The following is a 19,773-nucleotide window of genomic DNA, read 5'->3' as shown; positions in this document are numbered from 1 at the left end:
GTAGGGGACTGGTCCCCAGTGCTGGCCCAAGACCTCCCAGAGCCTGAGGAGGCACTCCAAATACTGACACCGGACAGTGCATCAGCCACCATATCTGCTGCAGCCGTCCCCACTCTCTGGATTTGAAAAGAAAGAGGGGACTGAAGCAGAAGAGAAAATCTGCTCCATTGCTCTTCCTTTTTGAATCCAGGAAGTGGGAGGAAGAGGAAGAACAGTGTTCCACCACACCAGTCAACCTCAATTTGCCTCATCATCAGGTTTGGCGCCCTTGTCATTTGAGCACTAGCGCATATTCCCTCACACGCCCTAAATATATGCTACACATGAGAAGACAAACCGAGAGCACCACCAAAAAGGGCTCATGATCCTTCAGCTGTTCTCTTCAGCCGCCATATTGGAGTTCCTCTTGGGAATTATAATTATGGCACTGTCACAATAAGAGGGAGACTGCCGTTAATCTTTTATGAAACGATAGAATAATTGCACCAATTTCTCGTTTCTCACGCTAATGGGATGACTCGTCTCTGAAAGCCGGCAGCCAAAAAATGTGTTAGCTGGAACAGGGGGCTGAACTTATTTAAGACATTAATATTTTTTTTTGTAATCATCATAATGGCAGCTGATAATAACAATAATTACTGTTGTATAGAATTAGGTATCTTTGGGGAATGTTTTGTATTCTCTGTTCCAATTATGGTAAAAAAAGCATTGTTGTGAGAGCACCCATGGGCCTAATGATATGTGGGGATCTGGGAAGGAGTATAGTAAGTCTCACTGAAAGAAGGAACATCTGAACATATTAGAGGCTGAGGTGGAAGTTTCTGGATTAATACTCCCAGTATGTGCAATTTTTTTTCTTTAAAAAAACAACAACAGCTGTGCAGGTCATCCCATGCTCAGGCAGCAGATTGGAAGGGTGGAGAGCCTGGATTTGAAAAGAAATAGGGAATAGAATGGAAGTGTACCCAGAATGGTCCTGGAGAGGAGGGGTCGCTTGTACAGCACGTTCAGGAGCCTGCAAAACTTAGTGCTTTCCACCCCCTCTAGCTACGTCACTGCATAGGGCAGATTTTGATGAAATGGTTGTAAACAGGATAGCATGGGATTCACACACGCACACGCACACACACACACACACACACACACACACACACACACACATATCCCAAACAGTGCTAGTTGGGGAGCGGGATAATCAAGAAAAATCCCCCTCCAGCTTTCAGAATGGAATAAGAACATAAGAATAGCCCCACTGGATCAGGCCATAGGCCCATCTAGTCCAGCTTCCTGTATCTCACAGCGGCCCACCAAATGCCCCAGGGAGCACACCAGATAACAAGAGACCTCATCCTGGTGCCCTCCCCTACATCTGGCATTTTGACTTAACCCATTTCTAAAATCAGGAGGTTGCGCATACACATCATGGCTTGTACCCCATAATGGATTTTTCCTCCAGAAACTTGTCCAATCCCCTTTTAAAGGCGTCTAAGCTAGACGCCAGCACCACATCCTGTGGCAAGGAGTTCCACAGACCGACCACACGCTGAGTAAAGAAATATTTTCTTTTGTCTGTCCTAACCCACCCAACACTCAATTTTAGTGGAAGTCCCCTGGTTCTGGTATTATGTGAGAGTGTAAAGAGCATCTCCCTATCCACTCTGTCTATTCCCTGCATAATTTTGTATGTCTCAATCATGTCCCCCCTCAAGCTTCTCTTTTCTAGGCTGAAGAGGCCCAAACGCCGTAGCCTTTCCTCATAAGGAAGGTGCCCCAGCCCCGTAATCATCTTAGTCGCTCTCTTTTGCACCTTTTCCATTTCCACTATGTCTTTTTTGAGATGCGGCGACCAGAACTGGACACAATACTCCAGGTGTGGCCTTACCATCGATTTGTACAACGGCATTATAATACTAGCCGTTTTGTTCTCAATACCCTTCCTAATGATCCCAAGCATAGAATTGGCCTTCACTGCCGCCGCACATTGGGTCGACACTTTCATCGACCTGTCCACCACAACCCCAAGATCTCTCTCCTGATCTGTCACAGACAGCTCAGAACCCATCAGCCTATATCTAAAGTTTTGATTTTTTGCCCCAATGTGCATGACTTTACACTTACTGACATTGAAGCGCATCTGCCATTTTGCTGCCCATTCTGCCAGTCTGGAGAGATCCTTCTGGAGCTCCTCACAATCACTTCTGGTCTTTACCACTCGGAAAAGTTTGGTGTCATCTGCAAACTTAGCCACTTCACTGCTCAACCCTGTCTCCAGGTCATTTATGAAGAGGTTGAAAAGAACCGGTCCCAGGACAGATCCTTGCGGCACACCGCTTTTCACCTCTCTCCATTGTGAAAATTGCCCATTGACACCCACTCTCTGCTTCCTGGCCTCCAACCAGTTCTCAATCCACGAGAGGACCTGCCCTCTAATTCCCTGACTGTGGAGTTTTTTCAGTAGCCTTTGGTGAGGGACCGTGTCAAACGCCTTCTGAAAGTCCAGATATATAATGTTCATGGGTTCGCCCGCATCCACATGCCTGTTGACCTTTTCAAAGAATTCTATAAGGTTCGTGAGGCAAGACTTACCCTTACAGAAGCCATGCTGATTCTCCCTCAGCAAGGCCTGTTCGTCTATGTGTTTTGAGATCCTATCTTTGATGAGGCATTCCACCATCTTACCCGGTATGGATGTTAGGCTGACCGGCCTATAGTTTCCCGGGTCCCCCCTCTTTCCCTTCTTAAAAATAGGCGTGACATTTGCTATCCTCCAATCTTCTGGCACCGTGGCCATTTTGAGGGACAAGTTGCATACCTTAGTCAAGAGATCTGCAACTTCATTCTTCAATTCCTTAATAACTCTTGGGTGGATGCCATCAGGGCCCGGTGACTTATTGATCTTTAATTTATCAATGAGGTCTGAAACATCTTCTCTTTTAACCTCTGTCTGACTTAACTCCTCGGTTAGGAGGGGCCGTTCGGGCAGTGGTATCTGCCCGAGGTCTTCTGCCGTGAAGACAGATGCAAAGAACTCATTTAATTTCTCTGCCATCTCTAAGTCTCCTTTTATCTCCCCTTTCCCTCCCTCACCATCCAGAGGGCCAACCGCTTCTCTGGCGGGTTTCCTGCTTCTAACATATTTGAAGAAGCTTTTATTGTTCCCCTTAATGTTGCTGGCCATGCGTTCCTCATAGTCTCGCTTGGCCTCCCATATCACCTTCTTACATTTCTTTTGCCACAGTTTATGTTCCTTTTTATTCTCCTCATTAGGGCAAGACTTCCATTTACGGAAGGAAGCTTCCTTGCCCTTCACAGCCTCTCTAACTTGGCTGGTTAGCCATGCGGGCACCCTCCTGGATTTAGTGGAACCCTTCTTTCTTTGCGGTATAGAATGATGCTAAGGGATGGATTATCAATTATGAACATTATAGATATTATTACAGTGCTGTTCTGAAGAACATAAGAAGCCCCCTGCTGGATCAGGCCATCTAGTCCAGCTTTCAGTATCCCACAGTGGCCCCCCATTGAGCACACAAGACAACAAGATCCCTACATCCTGGTGCCCTCCCTTGCATCTGGCATTCTGGGGCAGCCTACTTCTAAACCCAGGAGGTTGCACGTACACATCATGGCTTGTGACCTGTGAAGGACTTCTCCTCCATGAACGTGTCCAATCCCCTTTGAACGGCATGCAGGCCGGATGCCAGCATCACCACATCCGGTGGCAAGGAGTTCCACAGACTAATGGCATGCTGGGCAAAGAAATATTGTGTTTTTGTCTGCCCTAACTCTCCCAACACTCAATTTGAGTGGGTGCCCGCTGGTGATGCATGAGAGGGAAAAAGAAGTTCCCTTATCCATTCTTTCCACCACCATCACCACATCCAGTGGCAAGGAGTTCCACAGATTAATCAGTATAAAGAAACATTTCCTTTAGTCTCTCCTAACTCTCCCAACACTTAATTTGAGTGGGTGTCCCCTGGTTCTGGTGTTGTGCGAGAGGGAAAAGAGCATCCCTCTGTCCAGTCTATCACCATATCCTGTGGCAAGGAGTTCCACAGGCACTCAATTTGAGTGGGTGTCCCCTGGTTCTGGTGTTGTGCGAGAGGGAAAGAGCATCCCTCTGGCCACTCTATCCATCCCCTGCATAATGTTGTATTATTCTTGTACCACCTGATTTAGAAATAGATTTATTGCAGCATTCTCTTTTGTAGACTAGGCAGGCATCATATTTGCTGGTGCTTATAGTACTGTATATACGGTACTATAGACTCTAGGACAGGCTCATGGTGGGAACTACTTTCTCCCAAGCCAGCTTGGCGGATGGATCCCACGAGAATGGTTGTAGGACGTCCCTCAGCCTCGTTGCCTTGGAGACGCGTCCACACAAGTAGGGGGCGGAGCGCTGCAGCTGGCGGAGGAGTTCAGTCCCAGGAGGGGAACAGCTGATGAGGCAGGGAGAGGATAGTGAGGTTGGCAGGGGCTGCCTCACCCCCCCCCACCTTATCTGGCTGTGTTCCATTGGAAGGGAGGGGCTAGTTGGGGGGGCTGGTGAGAGGAAGGAGGGCAACTCATGGGGGGTAAGTGGGGGGTATTTCATGTGGCAGTGCCATTGAATGGCCATTGCAAGTGTGGTCAAATAGGGTGTGTGGTTGTCTTGCAGGGGAAGTGCAGTGGGTGGGGAGGCAGGTGAGGCAGAGCCTCCTCAATGGGAGGCAGAGCCTTCCCCCTGGAGTCCTTCAAAAAGCACCTCTGCCATGTGAGGTGCCCAAGCACCCACAACCCACACACTTTGTGCATGAGTTGTGGGTGCTTGAGCGCCTCACATGGCGGCAGTGCTTTTCCAAGGACTCCAGGGGGGAGGCACTGCCTCACCTGCTTCCCCACCCACCATGTGTCCCTGTTGTGTTGAGAGCAGGGTGAGGTCGCCAGGTGGTTACTGAAGAGGGTATGAGGGCAATGAAATGTGGGTGACTGTGGGGGGGGGCAGGGAAGGTTTAGTGAAGAGCAAAATATTTAGAGATGGGAAAAGGAAATGTGCTTGACAGTAAGAAGAGATGAAATTAGGCTGGGGGAATTTTGAGGTGGGGTAATGGAAGGCAGGCAAACTAGGGTGAGGAAGCCTCCATTAACATTGAGGCAGTCCTGAGAAGCAAGGGGACTGAGACAAAAATAAGCCATCAATGGGGAGAGGAGCAATCCTGAAAGTTGGGGATTTAGTGGGAGAAGAGGTGGTGATGTATATGTTCCTGCTGGTAGGGTATGCAGGGAAAGGCAGGCCAACAAGGGAAGAAGGTTCATCTGACATGGGGGTTGGTGTGGAGAAAGTGGGCAACTGACGCAAAAGGAGCAATTAATGTGGAAAGTGAGCAATGACTGTGAGGGGGCTGATTGAGAGGAAGGGTGCCAGTGCTGAGAGGCTTAAAAGCAGCCATTTTCAACCACTGTGCCATGACACAGTGGTGTGCCATGGGTAGTCCATTGGTGTGCCACAGGAATTTCAGGGAAGGTCATTTATTAGCAGGGCCAGTGGGGGATGCGAGTCCCCCACTGGCAGCATGGTGTGCCTTGTCAACAGTCAAAAACCTGGTGGTGTGCCTTGACAATTTTAGTGCCTTGTCAGTGTGCTGTGAGATGAAAAAGTATGAAAATTGCTGTTGTGGAGGAAGTGAGCGACTGAAGAGAAAGTGGACAATTTGGGGAGACGGGTAGTGAAAGTTCAGGGTTTACTGGCAGGAAGGCACATAATTAATATGGGAGTTTCTGAGAAGTGGAGGGTCAATTAAAGGTGGGCATACTAGGGGGGAAGGTTCAGCTAATGGAAGCATTTATTGAGAAGGAAATGAGCAATGGGGGGGTAACAGATATGGAAGGAGGGGTAATGAAAGTTGTGGGCTGACAGCAGCCTAAGGGGATGGTTAAAGAGTGGCAACTGTGAAAGGTGGGGATACTGAGGAGAGAAGCCAGACAATGTGTGGGGGAATTACTGAGGTGTGGGGTGACAATCCTCAGAACACAATTCCCGTGACTTATCTGGGGGGGAAGTATCAACAGCAAAAGTGGTATGAGACCAGTCTAAATTGGTAAGAGAGATCATCTCAAAGTGTCCTCCTTGTCTGTTTCTGTAGTTCTAGGCTCAGCATCAGCTGCACATGAAGGACCAGGAAAGTGCTGAGAGGATGGAGGGCTGTCCGCAAGAACCATTGCCAGAAAGGGAGGGGGCCAGGAACAGCAAGCTGCTGGCAAAGGAGTCCCCACCCCTGCCACAGCCCTTGGGCAAGAAGAAAGCACATAAAAAGAAGAAAAAGAAAGCAGCTCAGGATGATAGTAAGTGTCTCCCCTGCTTCTAGCCCTCCCACACCAGTGGACCTCTCAGCAATTCACCATCACTTGCTAGCCATGGAGGTAGAAGCCAGGTGTATAATGTCATTTTAGTGCAGTAACTGAAGGTTTAATTTTCCTCTTGTGAATTTTGTGTACAAGGTCAGAACCACTTTGTTAAATCTTTATAAACCCTGCTTATTCTTGCATTGTTACCAGTTATACATGATGCAGAATATTTGGCTTGCTCGGGTATCCTTCATGGTAGAAAGTATCCAATAAGATGAGGGAGGATGAATGCAAGACCTCGCCTTACACCAAATCAGATAATTAGTCCTTCAAAGTTGTATTGCTACTCTCTATGGTAGCAGCTCTCAAAGTCTCAAGCAAAGGGAGATCTTTCCTAGCTCTGCTACCCAAGAACTTTTATCTAGAAATGCCAAGGAATGAAGGCAAGACCTTCTGAATGTGAAGTGCTGTGCTACTGAGCTGTGCCTCTTTCCTAAAGGGGGGTGGTCTGCTTCACTGGTGAAGCAGACCATTATACTAGAGTCAGAACCAGAATGGGCAGCTGAAATATATTGACAGCTGCCTTTTAAAAATGTCATAATTAACTGAACTCCTCCAATGTGAACAGTAGGGGGCGCAAGACAATCATCAAATAGTATCAAGTCTCACCAATTACAGCAAGATGTGCTTGGGAGCTAAAGTGGCTGAATAATCTATTACAATATCTTGACCCCAAATAGTTAGAAAATATTTTTCTGATAGCAGATTCTGTCCTATCCCTCACAGCCCAATCGACACTCCAAGAAAAACTGTATTGCATGTATTTGTCTTACACAGCCTCAGTTGGGTAATAGCTTTATTAATTTGTCATAACTATTTTTATTTATCCATTAGCAGACTGGCCTTGGAACTTCTTTCTAATGCACCAACATGGGTACCTATTCTTTTTGTTTCCTAAAACTGATATTTTGTGTGCTAATCTTTGACTCTGTCCTCCATGCTTGCAGTTCAAAATCCTCAGGTTCACTCTCTGAAATTGTTCTTTTGCAGCAGAGAAAGATTCTGGCAAAAACAAGAAACAATCAATCTTTGTGACATCCTCCCTCAATCTAGTCCACCACCTCAGTGGTGATGGAACACCCCAGGATAATACCACAAAGGGAGCCCCAGAGAAAACAGCAAGAAACCCACTCATTTCCTCCACTTCCACCATCTCATTCTTGACCCAAGGCAGCATAGACCAGTCCAATGAGAGCCTTCGGTGGAATGGGATTCTGGATGATCCAGACGCAGAAGAGGAGAGGCTGTGGAACTATAGAGCGAACAGAAGGAAGCGCTATGTGGAATACATTCAACAAAATTTGCCACCACAGCCATCCTTCACTCTCAAAAATGTGCCGCAGCTTTACAAAATTGCTAATCTAAGTAAGGACCACTTGTGTAAGAACAATTCCTCTGGCTCTTCTTCAGTGGCCAACAAAGACCAAAGCAGACTGAATCCAAAGATCATAACCAAAGCACCGAAAAGGCAGTCCGCACCGATACCAAGTACTTGTCAGGACACTGTGTAAATCTTTCTAACTTTTCTTGTAAGCAAAAAGACACATTCCAGTTATCCTAGATGAGCATCTTTGAAACTAAAGGGATTATTAATTCCTTATCAGGTTACCCAGCAAACACAATAGTTGATTTTATACAATTTTATATGGCTGGTTAGATAATAAACACTCTGTGATGTCATCTACTTAACCTTCCATAGATGTTGGGTGAAATTTTTTTCCCACATAAATAGAAAATCTTCAGTATTACAGGCACAAGATGTCTGTGGATTGTTTCTGAACAAGACCTAAACATTCAGATTCAGTTACACTCAAATATCATAGAGCAGCTTTTATTTAAGCCTTTGTGTTGAGCTTCCTCCTCAGCAAAGTCCTTTATACCATTTTCTCTACTCCATTAGTCAAAATTAACCCACTGTACTTCACTTTGCTCATAAATAATCAGTGAATATTGCATTTTCCCTTGCCATTGAATAAGGCTGCATCCTATCTGCACATATCTGGGAGAAAGTCCCATTTAACTCAGTAAGGTTTACTTCTGAGTAAATATGTCTCAGATTGCATTGTGAGGAAATGTAACTCAAAGGCAATTCAGAAGTACATTCATATGAAAATTCAGAACAAATTTCCTGAGAGCTATTCTAGAAATTCTCCAATACATGCGAAGAATATATTAGGTTACACTAGCTACTTTTCACATTGCACAGCCGCATTTTTTCATATCATATTTCATATTTGAAATGGCTTGCCCATCCATCTATTGACTAGTGTAAAATGAGACCTAGCAAATTCTTTTGTTATAAACCACTTTGTGAACTTTGTTGTTGAAACAGTATATAAAATATATATATTGTAATAAAAATACCAGAATATTTACTTTTGAAAAGCAAGTGTAATCCATAGTTCTATGTATTTGTTTTCCCCTTGTAACTTCTAAAATTCAGTAATTCCTATCCATGCTCAAAACATTGCCACAGCAACAGGCTTGGCATTCAATACTATCTGTTGAATATCAATTAATACAACACACATTTTTCAGAAATCATGTTGATCAGATAATTTATTACCAATAAAGGAGAAATTAAAGAAAGGAAACTGAAAACAGTTGGGGAGAGAAACTGCATCACAGACATTGCACAGTGATAATAGAACTTCCCAAGAATGCAGCAACACTAACGAACTTTTAAATAACATAATGATGCAATTTTCAAAAATATTTCTTTAAAGAGATATAGATATTTAAATCATATTCAAGAATTGAAAGAGGCAATGGTTAGGAAAGCTGAAAATGGTTTTCTGCATAAAGCTTTTATGAATGAATTCATAGGAAAGGCAAAACTCCAGTTCAATAGTTTATTTACCCTAAAATAATATTCCCACAGTATGTTTCCCAGAAATTTTCCCCCCACTGCAGAAAAAAACCCCAAATTAATTCTATGGACTTCTTCCCTACAGTATATTGGTGGAACACAAATGTTACTTTCTTGACCTGAATCAAAGGCCCATCTAGTACAGTATCATCGTTTTGATAGAAGCCAATCAGTTGTCTCCTGGAAACCATTTAGTAATTCCTCTATTTGTTGCCTGAAGACAAAAGTACAATTCATTGTATGAGTAGTGGTTGGAGATGGTTTCATATTTGCAAAATAGCCCACTACAGCTCAAAAACACACCTCCAACACTGGCACACGTGCTGCTGCAATGCAGAGTACAAAAATATTGGGAGAGGACTCTACTAAACTCCCTCTCTCCCATTCCATAAACATTTAAATTTTTCTGAAATTTTAAATATCTTATGTGCTCTTGGAGATCATCTACATGGTTTAACTCCTGAGGAATAGTCTTTATTTTTTGCTTCATTTTGAACATCTGTGCACCCTTCTTTCTTAACAAACTGAAAAATGATCAGACTATTTTGGGAGACTGCAGAAAAATAGGCTCGCTCCAATAGTACCCTGCCAATACTGAACCTCCTTTTTTCACTGAAAGATGAAACTTTCCACCTTTCCAACATTGTAGAGCACCTCATGTTATTTGAATGGACAAAAGGCTTTTCCTACATGACAAGGTACCACTTCCCCAATTAAGTTTATAAAGTTAAAATATGACTGCTGCAAAATTAAGGTTAGCACGAGTATAAGGTTATTGGTGGGAGAGTTAACCTTATGTCCCCCAAATGGCCAAAGCACTCTTTTATAAAAACCTGTACAAGCCATAAGCATTCAGATGAGAACTGCCCATATTTTCAGGTTTACTTACTTAACCATGAGCACTAGAAACTTGCTGTCTTTAAAACAAAAACAGCTCTAATGGTCAATATTCTGAGAGCTGCCAGATTCAAAGTCAAGAGGCCATAATCTTTCATTATCCTTCCAAGTATGGTCTTACAGACAATTTTTAAAACCACCAGTTTGTAACATCAACCTGCTCAATTTCTAGGTGAACAATCACTTCTTAATGGGTAAGGTACCCTCTATCAAATAAATTTTCCTAAACCCCATTCAAGGAGACAACAACTTATACTTTAATATACATCAGTTTTTGTATGTTTAAAGGAACGGATTTAGCAGTAAGGCAAAAAATTCATGGGTTGGCATTACTCGACACCAGTAATCTAGAGCTACATTCTGTTCTAACCTAAATACAAAAGCTAGCAAAGTCAATAATGATAAGGAACAGGTCTTAAACGCTTGTTCCCATCATACAGGTATTGCTATTAATTAAAACAATTGTTATTTGTTCCTCTAGTAGTTTTGAAAAAGTAGTCTCTTGTAACTGGGCAGGCACTGAGTAATTTTGTTTACACCCTGCACTGAAGAAAATAATTCTTCATTCGCATTCTATGATCCTGGCAAAGGAAACAAATTTTTGTTTTCTTGAGGCAGATAGGGAGTAGCAATACAAAGCTTGGTTAAAGTGTGTACAACCACAGCCTGCTACTTGCCTCTGGAAAGCACCGATACTTGTGGATAAAAAAAACTGAAACAATTTTTCCCCTCATATTGAAGAAACTCTACCCTCACATACAAGACATCACAAAATACCTCTCAACACTTACCATTTACTACACTTGCAAGAACCAACTTAACCTAAGTCCTGCTGCAGACTTTCCATCCAGAACAATGACTCTGGATTCCTCATAGCCACAGATTAAACCTGCTCATGTGCAAACTGAATCTGACTTTTCAGAACAGAGGTAATCATTTTGATTTACAAGTCAATTTTGCGCCTATGGAATGCTTTGGGGGTACAAAGTCTGCAAACCCAGAGCCCCAAGAAGATTTTTCATTCCAACCAATCTGAAGCACTTCTTCACAGACATAGGCAACCAATTCTGCTTTATATTTCAGCAACATTTTCCTTTGGCCAAAGTGCTTATAAAGCATAAGAGTTAATTAACAGGAGCCAGTTGAGGAATTATCTAGAAAATGTTAAATATATAAGTATATTCACATCATTTGTCAATGCCACAATAAATTTGTTGTACTTTAAGATGCCTCAAAACTTCCTATAATTGCATTTTGTCAAAGGCTTCCTGTGCAAAAAGTAAGTATAGCCTTCCTGAAACTTACTCTGATTTGTTACTGCAGGATGGTTTCAAAGACATACACAGTAAAATGATTTCAAACTAAAAACAGAGCTAGATTTACAAAGAATGAAATGTTATGAAAAAAGCAATTAAACAGAACAAGCGTTGTTAAGTAGATTCAGTCATTCAGACCCTTGACCAATATTGTAGCTGGGCAACTAAGTCCGCCCCTGGTCCAATTTAATTTTGAATTTTAGTCTACCGTTCTTGGTCAGGAAGTAGCCATCCACAAATGTAGACACTGCTGTGGATATAGAACAAATTCTCAGCAACCCCTGCTTTCTTCAAGATCACAGCTTCTGTTTTTCCCTCTTGCACTTTGTAGTGAAAAAAGTTATCTGCATTTATCAAGTCTACAAACTGATTTGGCACACAACTGTAAAACAGAGGTTAAGCAATGACATTTAATAAACTCAATTCTGTGCTTGTGACCCGTTTGCTCAACTGGCTTGTTCACAACACAATTCAGACAAAAGAGCAAGATTTTACCAAGCGAAGACAACTTGTGGGAATCAGCACATAACTAAGAGCTTTTCTTTTAACCTTTGGATCCCAGGGTTTCTAGTGCCATAGTACAACTAAATCTAAAATAAGAGTTAATCCAAGACTGTACCAACTTACTCATTACTATTTAAAGTGATACTGCATATCAGTAAAAGGCAGTTTTAAAGAGCTAAGTTTACATGAATTTGTGTTTTAAAAAACCAATTTCTGAGAATCTCAAAATTTTAGCTTTATCCCTCATACAATTTGCAAGCCAACCTCCAGCACACTAAACCAGCGAGTACGCTTGGGCAAGTTCATAGTGAACTAAATGAAAAGCAGACAAAAGATTCCATACCATTACCAAGGTGCAACAAACCAGTCACCTTGTACCCCTTGGATTTTAATGCAGAATGACTTTCAGCAACTATCCTAAGCAAAATTCATTTCCTCAGAAAATAACAAGGGCATAAAGGTTAAAGTTTGGACATTAATCTAGGATTGTGGATTGCCCACCAACCAGTCTGTGAAAATCACCAACCTGTGATTTTATATGTTCATATAAGACATGAGACCCTGTGAAGAGCAAAAATAAATTATGGCTTTTGGTTTTTAGGCTGAAGAGTTATGGGGGACGGGGTTCTATGATTCAGAAACGCTTCCACAATACAAAGAGTCAATTCAAGGATCATTTTCACTTGAACGCTGGCATCCTGAATTCTTCCTCTTCTGTGAAAGCAAGTTACTTTCCTCTTTGAAAAAAGTCGGACTTCCTTATTTTATCACATAAATGGAAAAACCAGGACAAAAATTACAGCTTTAAAGAAAGGAAGAAAAAATCCTTGAAAAAAGTTACATTCCTATTTTAAAAAATTAAGTGCAGCCTGACTAGATTGTTAAGGCTGAAGGTACGCGCTGAAACAGAGGTAGCTGTGGATGAGGTTCATTCTAGTTGGTAAGACCACTGAAGGCTTCATCCATTTTCGTTGAGTGAAGAATAGTACGGCACAATTGGAATATTCTGGATTACAGCGGGAAAGAGGAATAGTCAGAAATCATCTGGACTGTAATCATTCCCGGAAGATTCCAGCTCCACACTGGACAAGAATTTCCTCATGAACTTCTTGCAGTTGTAATCCAGTGTGGTAGTGTAGACAGTCTTGGTGTGCTTGGGGTAGACAATGGTGGTGCTGGAGAAACGCCTGGGTTTGTTGCGAGGCTCAAAGTGCACCTCAGCTTTATAACTGCGCCAAGTGCTGTCAGGAACGCAGATGACCGTCTGGCTGCAGGAGGACACCCCAAGCCCCATCGGCATATAAACATCATTAATGAAGTGCTTCTCTGAATCATACTTCACTGAAGAGGTGTACCTGGAGGAGGGAGAAGAACAGACCACAAAATAATTAGCATCCTTCAATCCTGGAGGCAACTCTTGTCAGGACTATTTGACCACAAACGTAGTTACTTGTACATTACTCTTACATCTGCTACCACTTTCTGGTGTTGTTTAACTGAATGGCTGAATAGCAGCCCAATCCTATCCTTCCCAGCGCCCAGAGGAACAGCGGTGCCAAAATTGTGCTGTATCCCATAGGTGCTGGGAAGCCGCCGGAGGTCTCCTCAGGGGAAGGGGACTTGTCTCCTTCCCCCTGGAGGAAAGTCCCAGGCCCTTCAATGGGGCATCTCAAATCTGCACCCTCTTGCTGGCACAGACTTGAGAACCTCCGTTTCGGGTTTTTCAGCCAGAGACGGGGGACAGAATCCGGAGGAGGATGGTCAAGGCAAACCATCATTTTTTTGACAATTGTCAAGACGCTCTGTACTGCCCGTGGGAGGCTCAAATCCCCCAATGGCTCTACTAATAAATGTTCTTCCCCTGAACTCAAACGGCACCCCTGGGGACCAGTCACAGCACAGCAATGTGCCATGGCACAGTGGTTGAAAATGGCTGGGCTACAGCAATATCATTCACATGGAAGTGTGCAGAAACCCAGGCCAGGAGCCAGCCTAAACCATGCAATTATATGACCAACGGGACTTTGAAACATTGTTTCTCAGAAAAGCAATCTCCCTCTGTTGCATCGTTTACTACTTTTGAAAATGAGAGGACTTTCAAAAAGCAGACCATGATGTATCTGGTGAGTCTACTGTTGAAAGAGAGTGGTTCAAGTGTGTGCCTAGAGTACCTGTTTGTATCTTAGCTTTGAATAGTTACATTTTATTATGCTATACATTCTCAAATAGGTTGCAAGTTAGTTATTCTTTGAACAACCCTCAATGTCAGGGATGAGCAACGGGCAAACCAAAAGTTCTCATGGTTATCCCTAGTCCTTGGTCTGAAGACTGCCAAACTATGCACCAACAGCACATAGGACCACAACCAGTTTCTAGACCAGAGGTGACCAAAGTTTTTGGCAGGAGGGCCACATCATCTCTCTGACACTGTGTCTGGGGCCAGGGAAAAAAAGAATTGATTTACATTTAAAATTTGAATAAATTTACATAAGTTTACATAAATGAATATATTAAAGATGAACTTATATGAATGAATGAAGGTCTTGCAATAGCTTAAGGCCTATAAAAGGCTTTTCGCAAAGCAAGGCTGGCCTTTCCTGCTGCATCACAGATGTGAAACAACAAGCAGTGAAGGGAGCCCTCATCCCACAGCTCACGTGAGAGGACCAACAGTCACCCTCATGCTGAGAGCAGTTGCGTGGGCCAGTGTGGACTCCAACAAATCTCCGGAGGGCCAGAGGTCCATTGGAGACTGGGGGCTCCCTGAGGACCACATTGAGGGGCCTTGAGGGGTTTGGGCACCCCTGTTCTAGACCATAGTGATGCAGCCCATGAAGCCCATTTTGGTGGTCTCCAAAAGCATAGCCCCCCCCTTCATGCTTCAGTGGCTTCTCATTCTCCCTGCTACATTATTCCAGCTTATCCTTTGAAGAAGGAGAAGCAAGAATGGTGTGGCAGGGAGATCAAAAAGCCTCACCACACCCACCTCCACCTCCGCAGCTTGTGCCTCAGCCTGCTGAATGACTTGGCAACTCAGAACACGGAGGTAATGGGCACTTTGGGGAACAGAATCTACAACTTGTTAAACCAAGTCTTACCTGATATCCTTGGGTGGTAAAGGATCAAACTCCACTCCTTCGCCAAAGGACAGAGGGCACAACCGCGAGGCGCTTCCAGGAAGTGGTGGGTTGGGAGAGGCTGAGGTACTCTGCAAAAGAAACCTTCTTTAAGCACAGAAAATTGAAATAAATCCCCACTGGTGAAACTGAGTGGGACCACAACTGAAAGGTACAAAGTGATCTTAGAGAGACACAGCTCATTCACATTAGTAACACTATTGAGAACACACAATGGTGTGATTTGAAACACATTTACTTGGAAGTTGGGGATTACTTTGTACCATACAGAGCAGCAAACTTCAGCTTAACAACAAGTGCATGCTCAACAGGGAGTTGCAGCCAGTTCTGGCTCCCTGACAAGTGTCCCTCTGAATCCACACTGCCAAACACAAATCTGTCAAAAAAATTTCTCTGTTATGCCTAAAAAGCAAAACAAGTGTCGGGCCCATTTGCAGCCTGAGCTGCAAATCAGAGCTCCCCTGGTGCAAGTTTTGTCTCTGTCATGAATTCAGCAGGTGGCCTTAGGCAAGCCACACTCTCTCTCAGTCTCAGTTGCAATATGGGGGGGGGGCCGAAATAAGGTTGACCTACCTCATAGGGTTGTTGTCAGGACTACATCAAGATAAGACTTAAGAACCAATCTGTACACTCAGAAATTGTTATTCAAATGCTAAGTATTATTGGTACTGCATTAGAACATAGCCATCACCACCAGAAGCTATTGCTTATCCTCCACAATTTTGTCTAATCCCCTTTTAAAGCCCTCTAAGCTGGTGGCTATCTCCCCATCTTGTGGCAGGAAATTCCAAAGAATAATTAAGCTCTGTGTGAAGAAGCAGTGCCTTTTGTCCATCCTAAGTCTCACACCAATCCCTTTCAGATTCTACTATTAAGCAAGAGGGCGAAAAGCTTCCCTCCCTCCACACCGAGCATAATTGTCTAAGCCTCCCATTTTTCATATGGAAAAATTAGACTGAGAAATAGCAACTAGCCAAAAGTCTCCAGGGGCGATCCTGTGGCAGAGTAGAAGGGTATGAACTCAAGTCTAACATTTTGGACAGACATACTTCCCACAAAGACGCAGCAGGCGTAGCTACTGTCTTGGCTCAGCAAAAGAGCTGGAATACATTTCTGACCGCTCCCAGCCCTTAACTCAATCCTCTGCTCAAGCCCTGCAGAAACCATTTTAGTCTCTGCTCCTATGAGCAGATAAGGCTCTCTTACTCCCAGTCAGCCTATTGGGTCACACAGTCCAGAATTGTCTACTCAGACTGGTAACAGTTCCTGATATCTTTGAACTAGAAATGGCAAGGATTGAATCTGAAGCCTGTAGGGTGTAAAGCTGATGATCTACCTACCGCTCTTCTCATTGGCTAGCCTCAGCTCATGTTGAAAAAATAAATGTTTCTTCTACACCCATCTAAACACAATTACTAAAACCTGAAGTTCTAGCACAGAAGTATCCAATACAAGTTAACTCCAGGCCAGATCAATCAGACGTTGCCTTTTCTGTAAAAACCCTCTCAGCATCCCAGCCAGCTGTTGCTTTGTATTTCAACTGTAAGTTCTTTGGGGCAGGTGCTGGCTTTTTGCTCAGTGAAAGCAGGGGGGGGGCCTTAGCTGTGTTGATAGCTATCCCCTCTCTGTCTAGTTGATAGCTATCCCCTCAGCAAGCAGAAAGGCAGCCACTTGATGCCCTGATTGAATGATGCATTCTTGGTTCTAAGAAGTTAGGTGGCAGCATGCTAAATCAGTAGAGGTGTTTGAAAATGGTGTTACTTATTTTACTCAGAAGTAAGCCCATTGTATTCAGTAAGACTTAGAATGTAATCCTATCTTACTCACCAGAGACAAACACCTCTACAAATGAGATACACTGAAGAGGAAGAACAGGCCAAGGTACATATTGACGTGACCACTGGCTGAACAATTGCCCCCCTTTTCTGCATGCAGGGTGCTATTCTTAAGAGCTAACCCACCATCCCCCGGCTGGTTGTCTCTGAATCCTGCTGCAGCTTGTTGGGGAGTGTACAGCAGCTGCCCACCAAATATTGCCTTGCGCACCACAGCAGCTGCCTGCAAGGGAACTTACCAGCAGGATGCAACTGGGCTATTAGCGCCCTGAACTATTACTGCCCCAAGCTGGAAGTAGGGGTCTGGGAGAACTGTTCAGGAGCTCTCTGATGTACCATTAGAGGGACTCTATCCTGGGCAAAATTGCAGCCCAAATCCCAGGAGAGACTTGGGGAAGGCTACAACTTCATCCAGGAAGCATGCTTACACATGTAAGGGAGCTACATGCTGAGCACAGGTTGGAAAGCACTGCGCTACAGCCTCTGAGAATACCTAGCACCACCCGAGGTAATGCACTTCCTCTCGAGCAGGGGATTCTTAGGGCTGCACAATAAGAGGCTAGCAAATCTGTATATGTATGTCACACATGTGCATTAAGCACAAGCTGGTGACACACAGAGACACTCCAGGATCCCAACTAGTAACACAAAGTTCTTGCACATACATCTTTAGTCTTGGGGAGGACCTCTAAGCCAAGCATGGAGGGTCTGCAAGAACCTGCCACCTACAAACAGCTTCCACAGACCCTGCAACTTAGTTCAGGAAGCTACACAATCCAACCTCCAAGAGGTACCAGAAGGTTTTAGCAATCCCAACACTACAGCTAGGGCAACATGGCGATTTAAGCAGGGCCTTAGCTAGAGGAGGGCAATGCCCACCCTGAGTCAGCAGTTTGCCTACCTTTGCATTTATGGGTCTTTGATGTTTCTTGTCCTTTAATTTTGCACAGCCGTATATACATGTCCCCACCCTGAAAAAACAGCCACCAGTCCACCTCTAGCATCCTGACTAGGGGCATGGATTTAAGTGACTGATCAGAGTGCTGGTTTCAGTCTTGCCTCTGCCACAGACTCACTAAGCTGCCTTTGGCAAGCCTCTTAAGCTCTCTCTCTCTCTCTCTCTCTCATCTGCACAGCTACACTAATGCAACACGCACAAGGTTTCACAAGGTCTGAATAACTCATGCAAGAGATGCCTCGATCATTCTTCAGCAGGAGGCAAATGTTCTTGCCTCCACTGCACCTGTTAGGGAGAGAGGGCTCCAACAGGAGAAAAACGGGGGGGGGGGAGAAGAGTTGTCACCCACCCTGTCCCCTTCCTGAGGCAGGAAGGTGGGGTTCCAAATGCCCCCCCCCGAGTATGTAGCCCTAGAGGGAGGAGGGCAGGGAAGGAAGGACCGCGTGGCTGGCTTCCACTGCTGCCCCCCACCCCGGGTTTGCTTTTCATTTGCCCTGGATTGCAAGGAAAGCATTTGGAGTGCGCTCCGTCTACACCCCCAAGCCTTCGATCCGGATTGAATGGAAACGCTGATTCGGATCCCATGCCTTCATTGGTAAGCCCCATCCATGCCTTGCCCACGGGGGGGGGGTTTGGACCTGCACCCCTCGCAAGCGCGTCCCCCCGCAGCCCGGACTCCCGCGCCCCCGGTGCGGCTCTCACCCTGGGAGGAGGTCTGGCGGCGGGCTCCTCCGGCAGCCCGTTGGCGAGCGCCCGCTCGGAGCCCCCTCCGGAGAGCAGCCAGCTGCCCGGGCTGGGCGGCAGCCCGGAGTCGGGGCTGTCCAGCCCCCGGTCGCCCCTGCGCTTGGACTCCGGCAGGTCCGGCACGTCCTGCAGGCTGAGCCGCCCCACCATCGTCCCTCTCCCGGCGCGGCTGCGAGATCTGCCTGGGAGCGGGGCCCTTTGCGAGGCCGGCTCCGACCCGCCTCCTCTCAGCCGGGGAGGGCCGGGCCAGCCTGGGCGGGAGGCGGCGAGGAGAGCCCTGCCCAGGCACGCCGGAGGGCCGGCCTCCTCTACCCCAAAGGGGCCGGCAAGCTGCCTCGGAGACATCCAGAAGCAGCAGCAGGGCGTGGAGCAACTGGGGTGGCAAAGGTACACTGCCCCTGAACATGGAGGCTCTGCGTAGCAGCTCCCATGACTGCCAGCCAGCGATGGACCTCTCCTCCCTGATGGCTGGCAGGATCTTCCACCAGCACTGCAGGGAACTCATCGCCTGGCTCATGCGCTCTGCCTCACTCCAGTGGCGTCGCTAGAAGGGGGGCAAAGCTCTTGCAGGGAGCCTCACCGCAGCGTGCAAGGGGCCCCGCCCCTTTTCAGCCATTCCAGGCAGGAGGAGCCAAAAGGAGGTAAATGCGTGGAATGGCTCCAAAGGGGAAGGGTCCCTTGCATGCTGCGGTGAGGCTCCCTGCAAAACTTAGTGCTTTGCACCTCCTCAACTACGCCACTGCTGCCAGCTAGACCTTTGCTCCCTGATGTCTGACAGGATCTTCCACCAGCAGCAAAACTGTAGGGAATTTATCACCTGGCTCATGTGCACTGCAGTGGCGTAGCTAGAGGGGGGTGCAAAGCACTAAGTTTTGCATGCAAGGGACCCCTCCCCTTTGGAACCATTCTAGGCAGGGGGAACAAAACGGAGGGGAGGGGCCCCTTGCATGCTGCGGTGAGGCTCCCTGCAAAACTTGGTGCTTTGCACACACACCCCTCTAGGTACGCCACTGCTGAAGCTAGCAACAGACCTTCACTCCATGACGTCTGGCAGGATCTTCCACCAGAAACAGCTCCTGGAGGCAACATCATGTGCTCTGCCCCAATCTGCCTGGCTGAAGAATTC

The 19,773-nt window shown here is 45.6% G+C and overlaps 2 protein-coding genes across 2 annotated transcripts in view; both read right to left on the bottom strand.

The window, feature by feature from the left end:
- Positions 1 to 19,773, bottom strand: part of RPH3AL (rabphilin 3A like (without C2 domains)) — a 174,246-nt gene that overhangs the window by 67,140 nt on the left and 87,333 nt on the right. The window lies entirely within an intron of this gene.
- RFLNB (refilin B) lies at positions 13,007 to 18,797 on the bottom strand. Its single transcript, XM_066636514.1, has 3 exons — positions 18,606 to 18,797; positions 15,072 to 15,181; positions 13,007 to 13,328 (listed from the first exon to the last, which is right to left on the bottom strand). The coding sequence occupies exons 1-3, from the start codon at positions 18,795 to 18,797 to the stop codon at positions 13,007 to 13,009; spliced, it is 624 nt and encodes a 207-aa protein (XP_066492611.1).

The sequence above is a fragment of the Tiliqua scincoides genome, chromosome 8, assembly GCF_035046505.1.
Source record: "Tiliqua scincoides isolate rTilSci1 chromosome 8, rTilSci1.hap2, whole genome shotgun sequence".
Classification (NCBI taxonomy): Eukaryota; Metazoa; Chordata; class Lepidosauria; order Squamata; family Scincidae; genus Tiliqua; species Tiliqua scincoides.
This window is presented reverse-complemented; position numbering and strand designations above follow the sequence as displayed.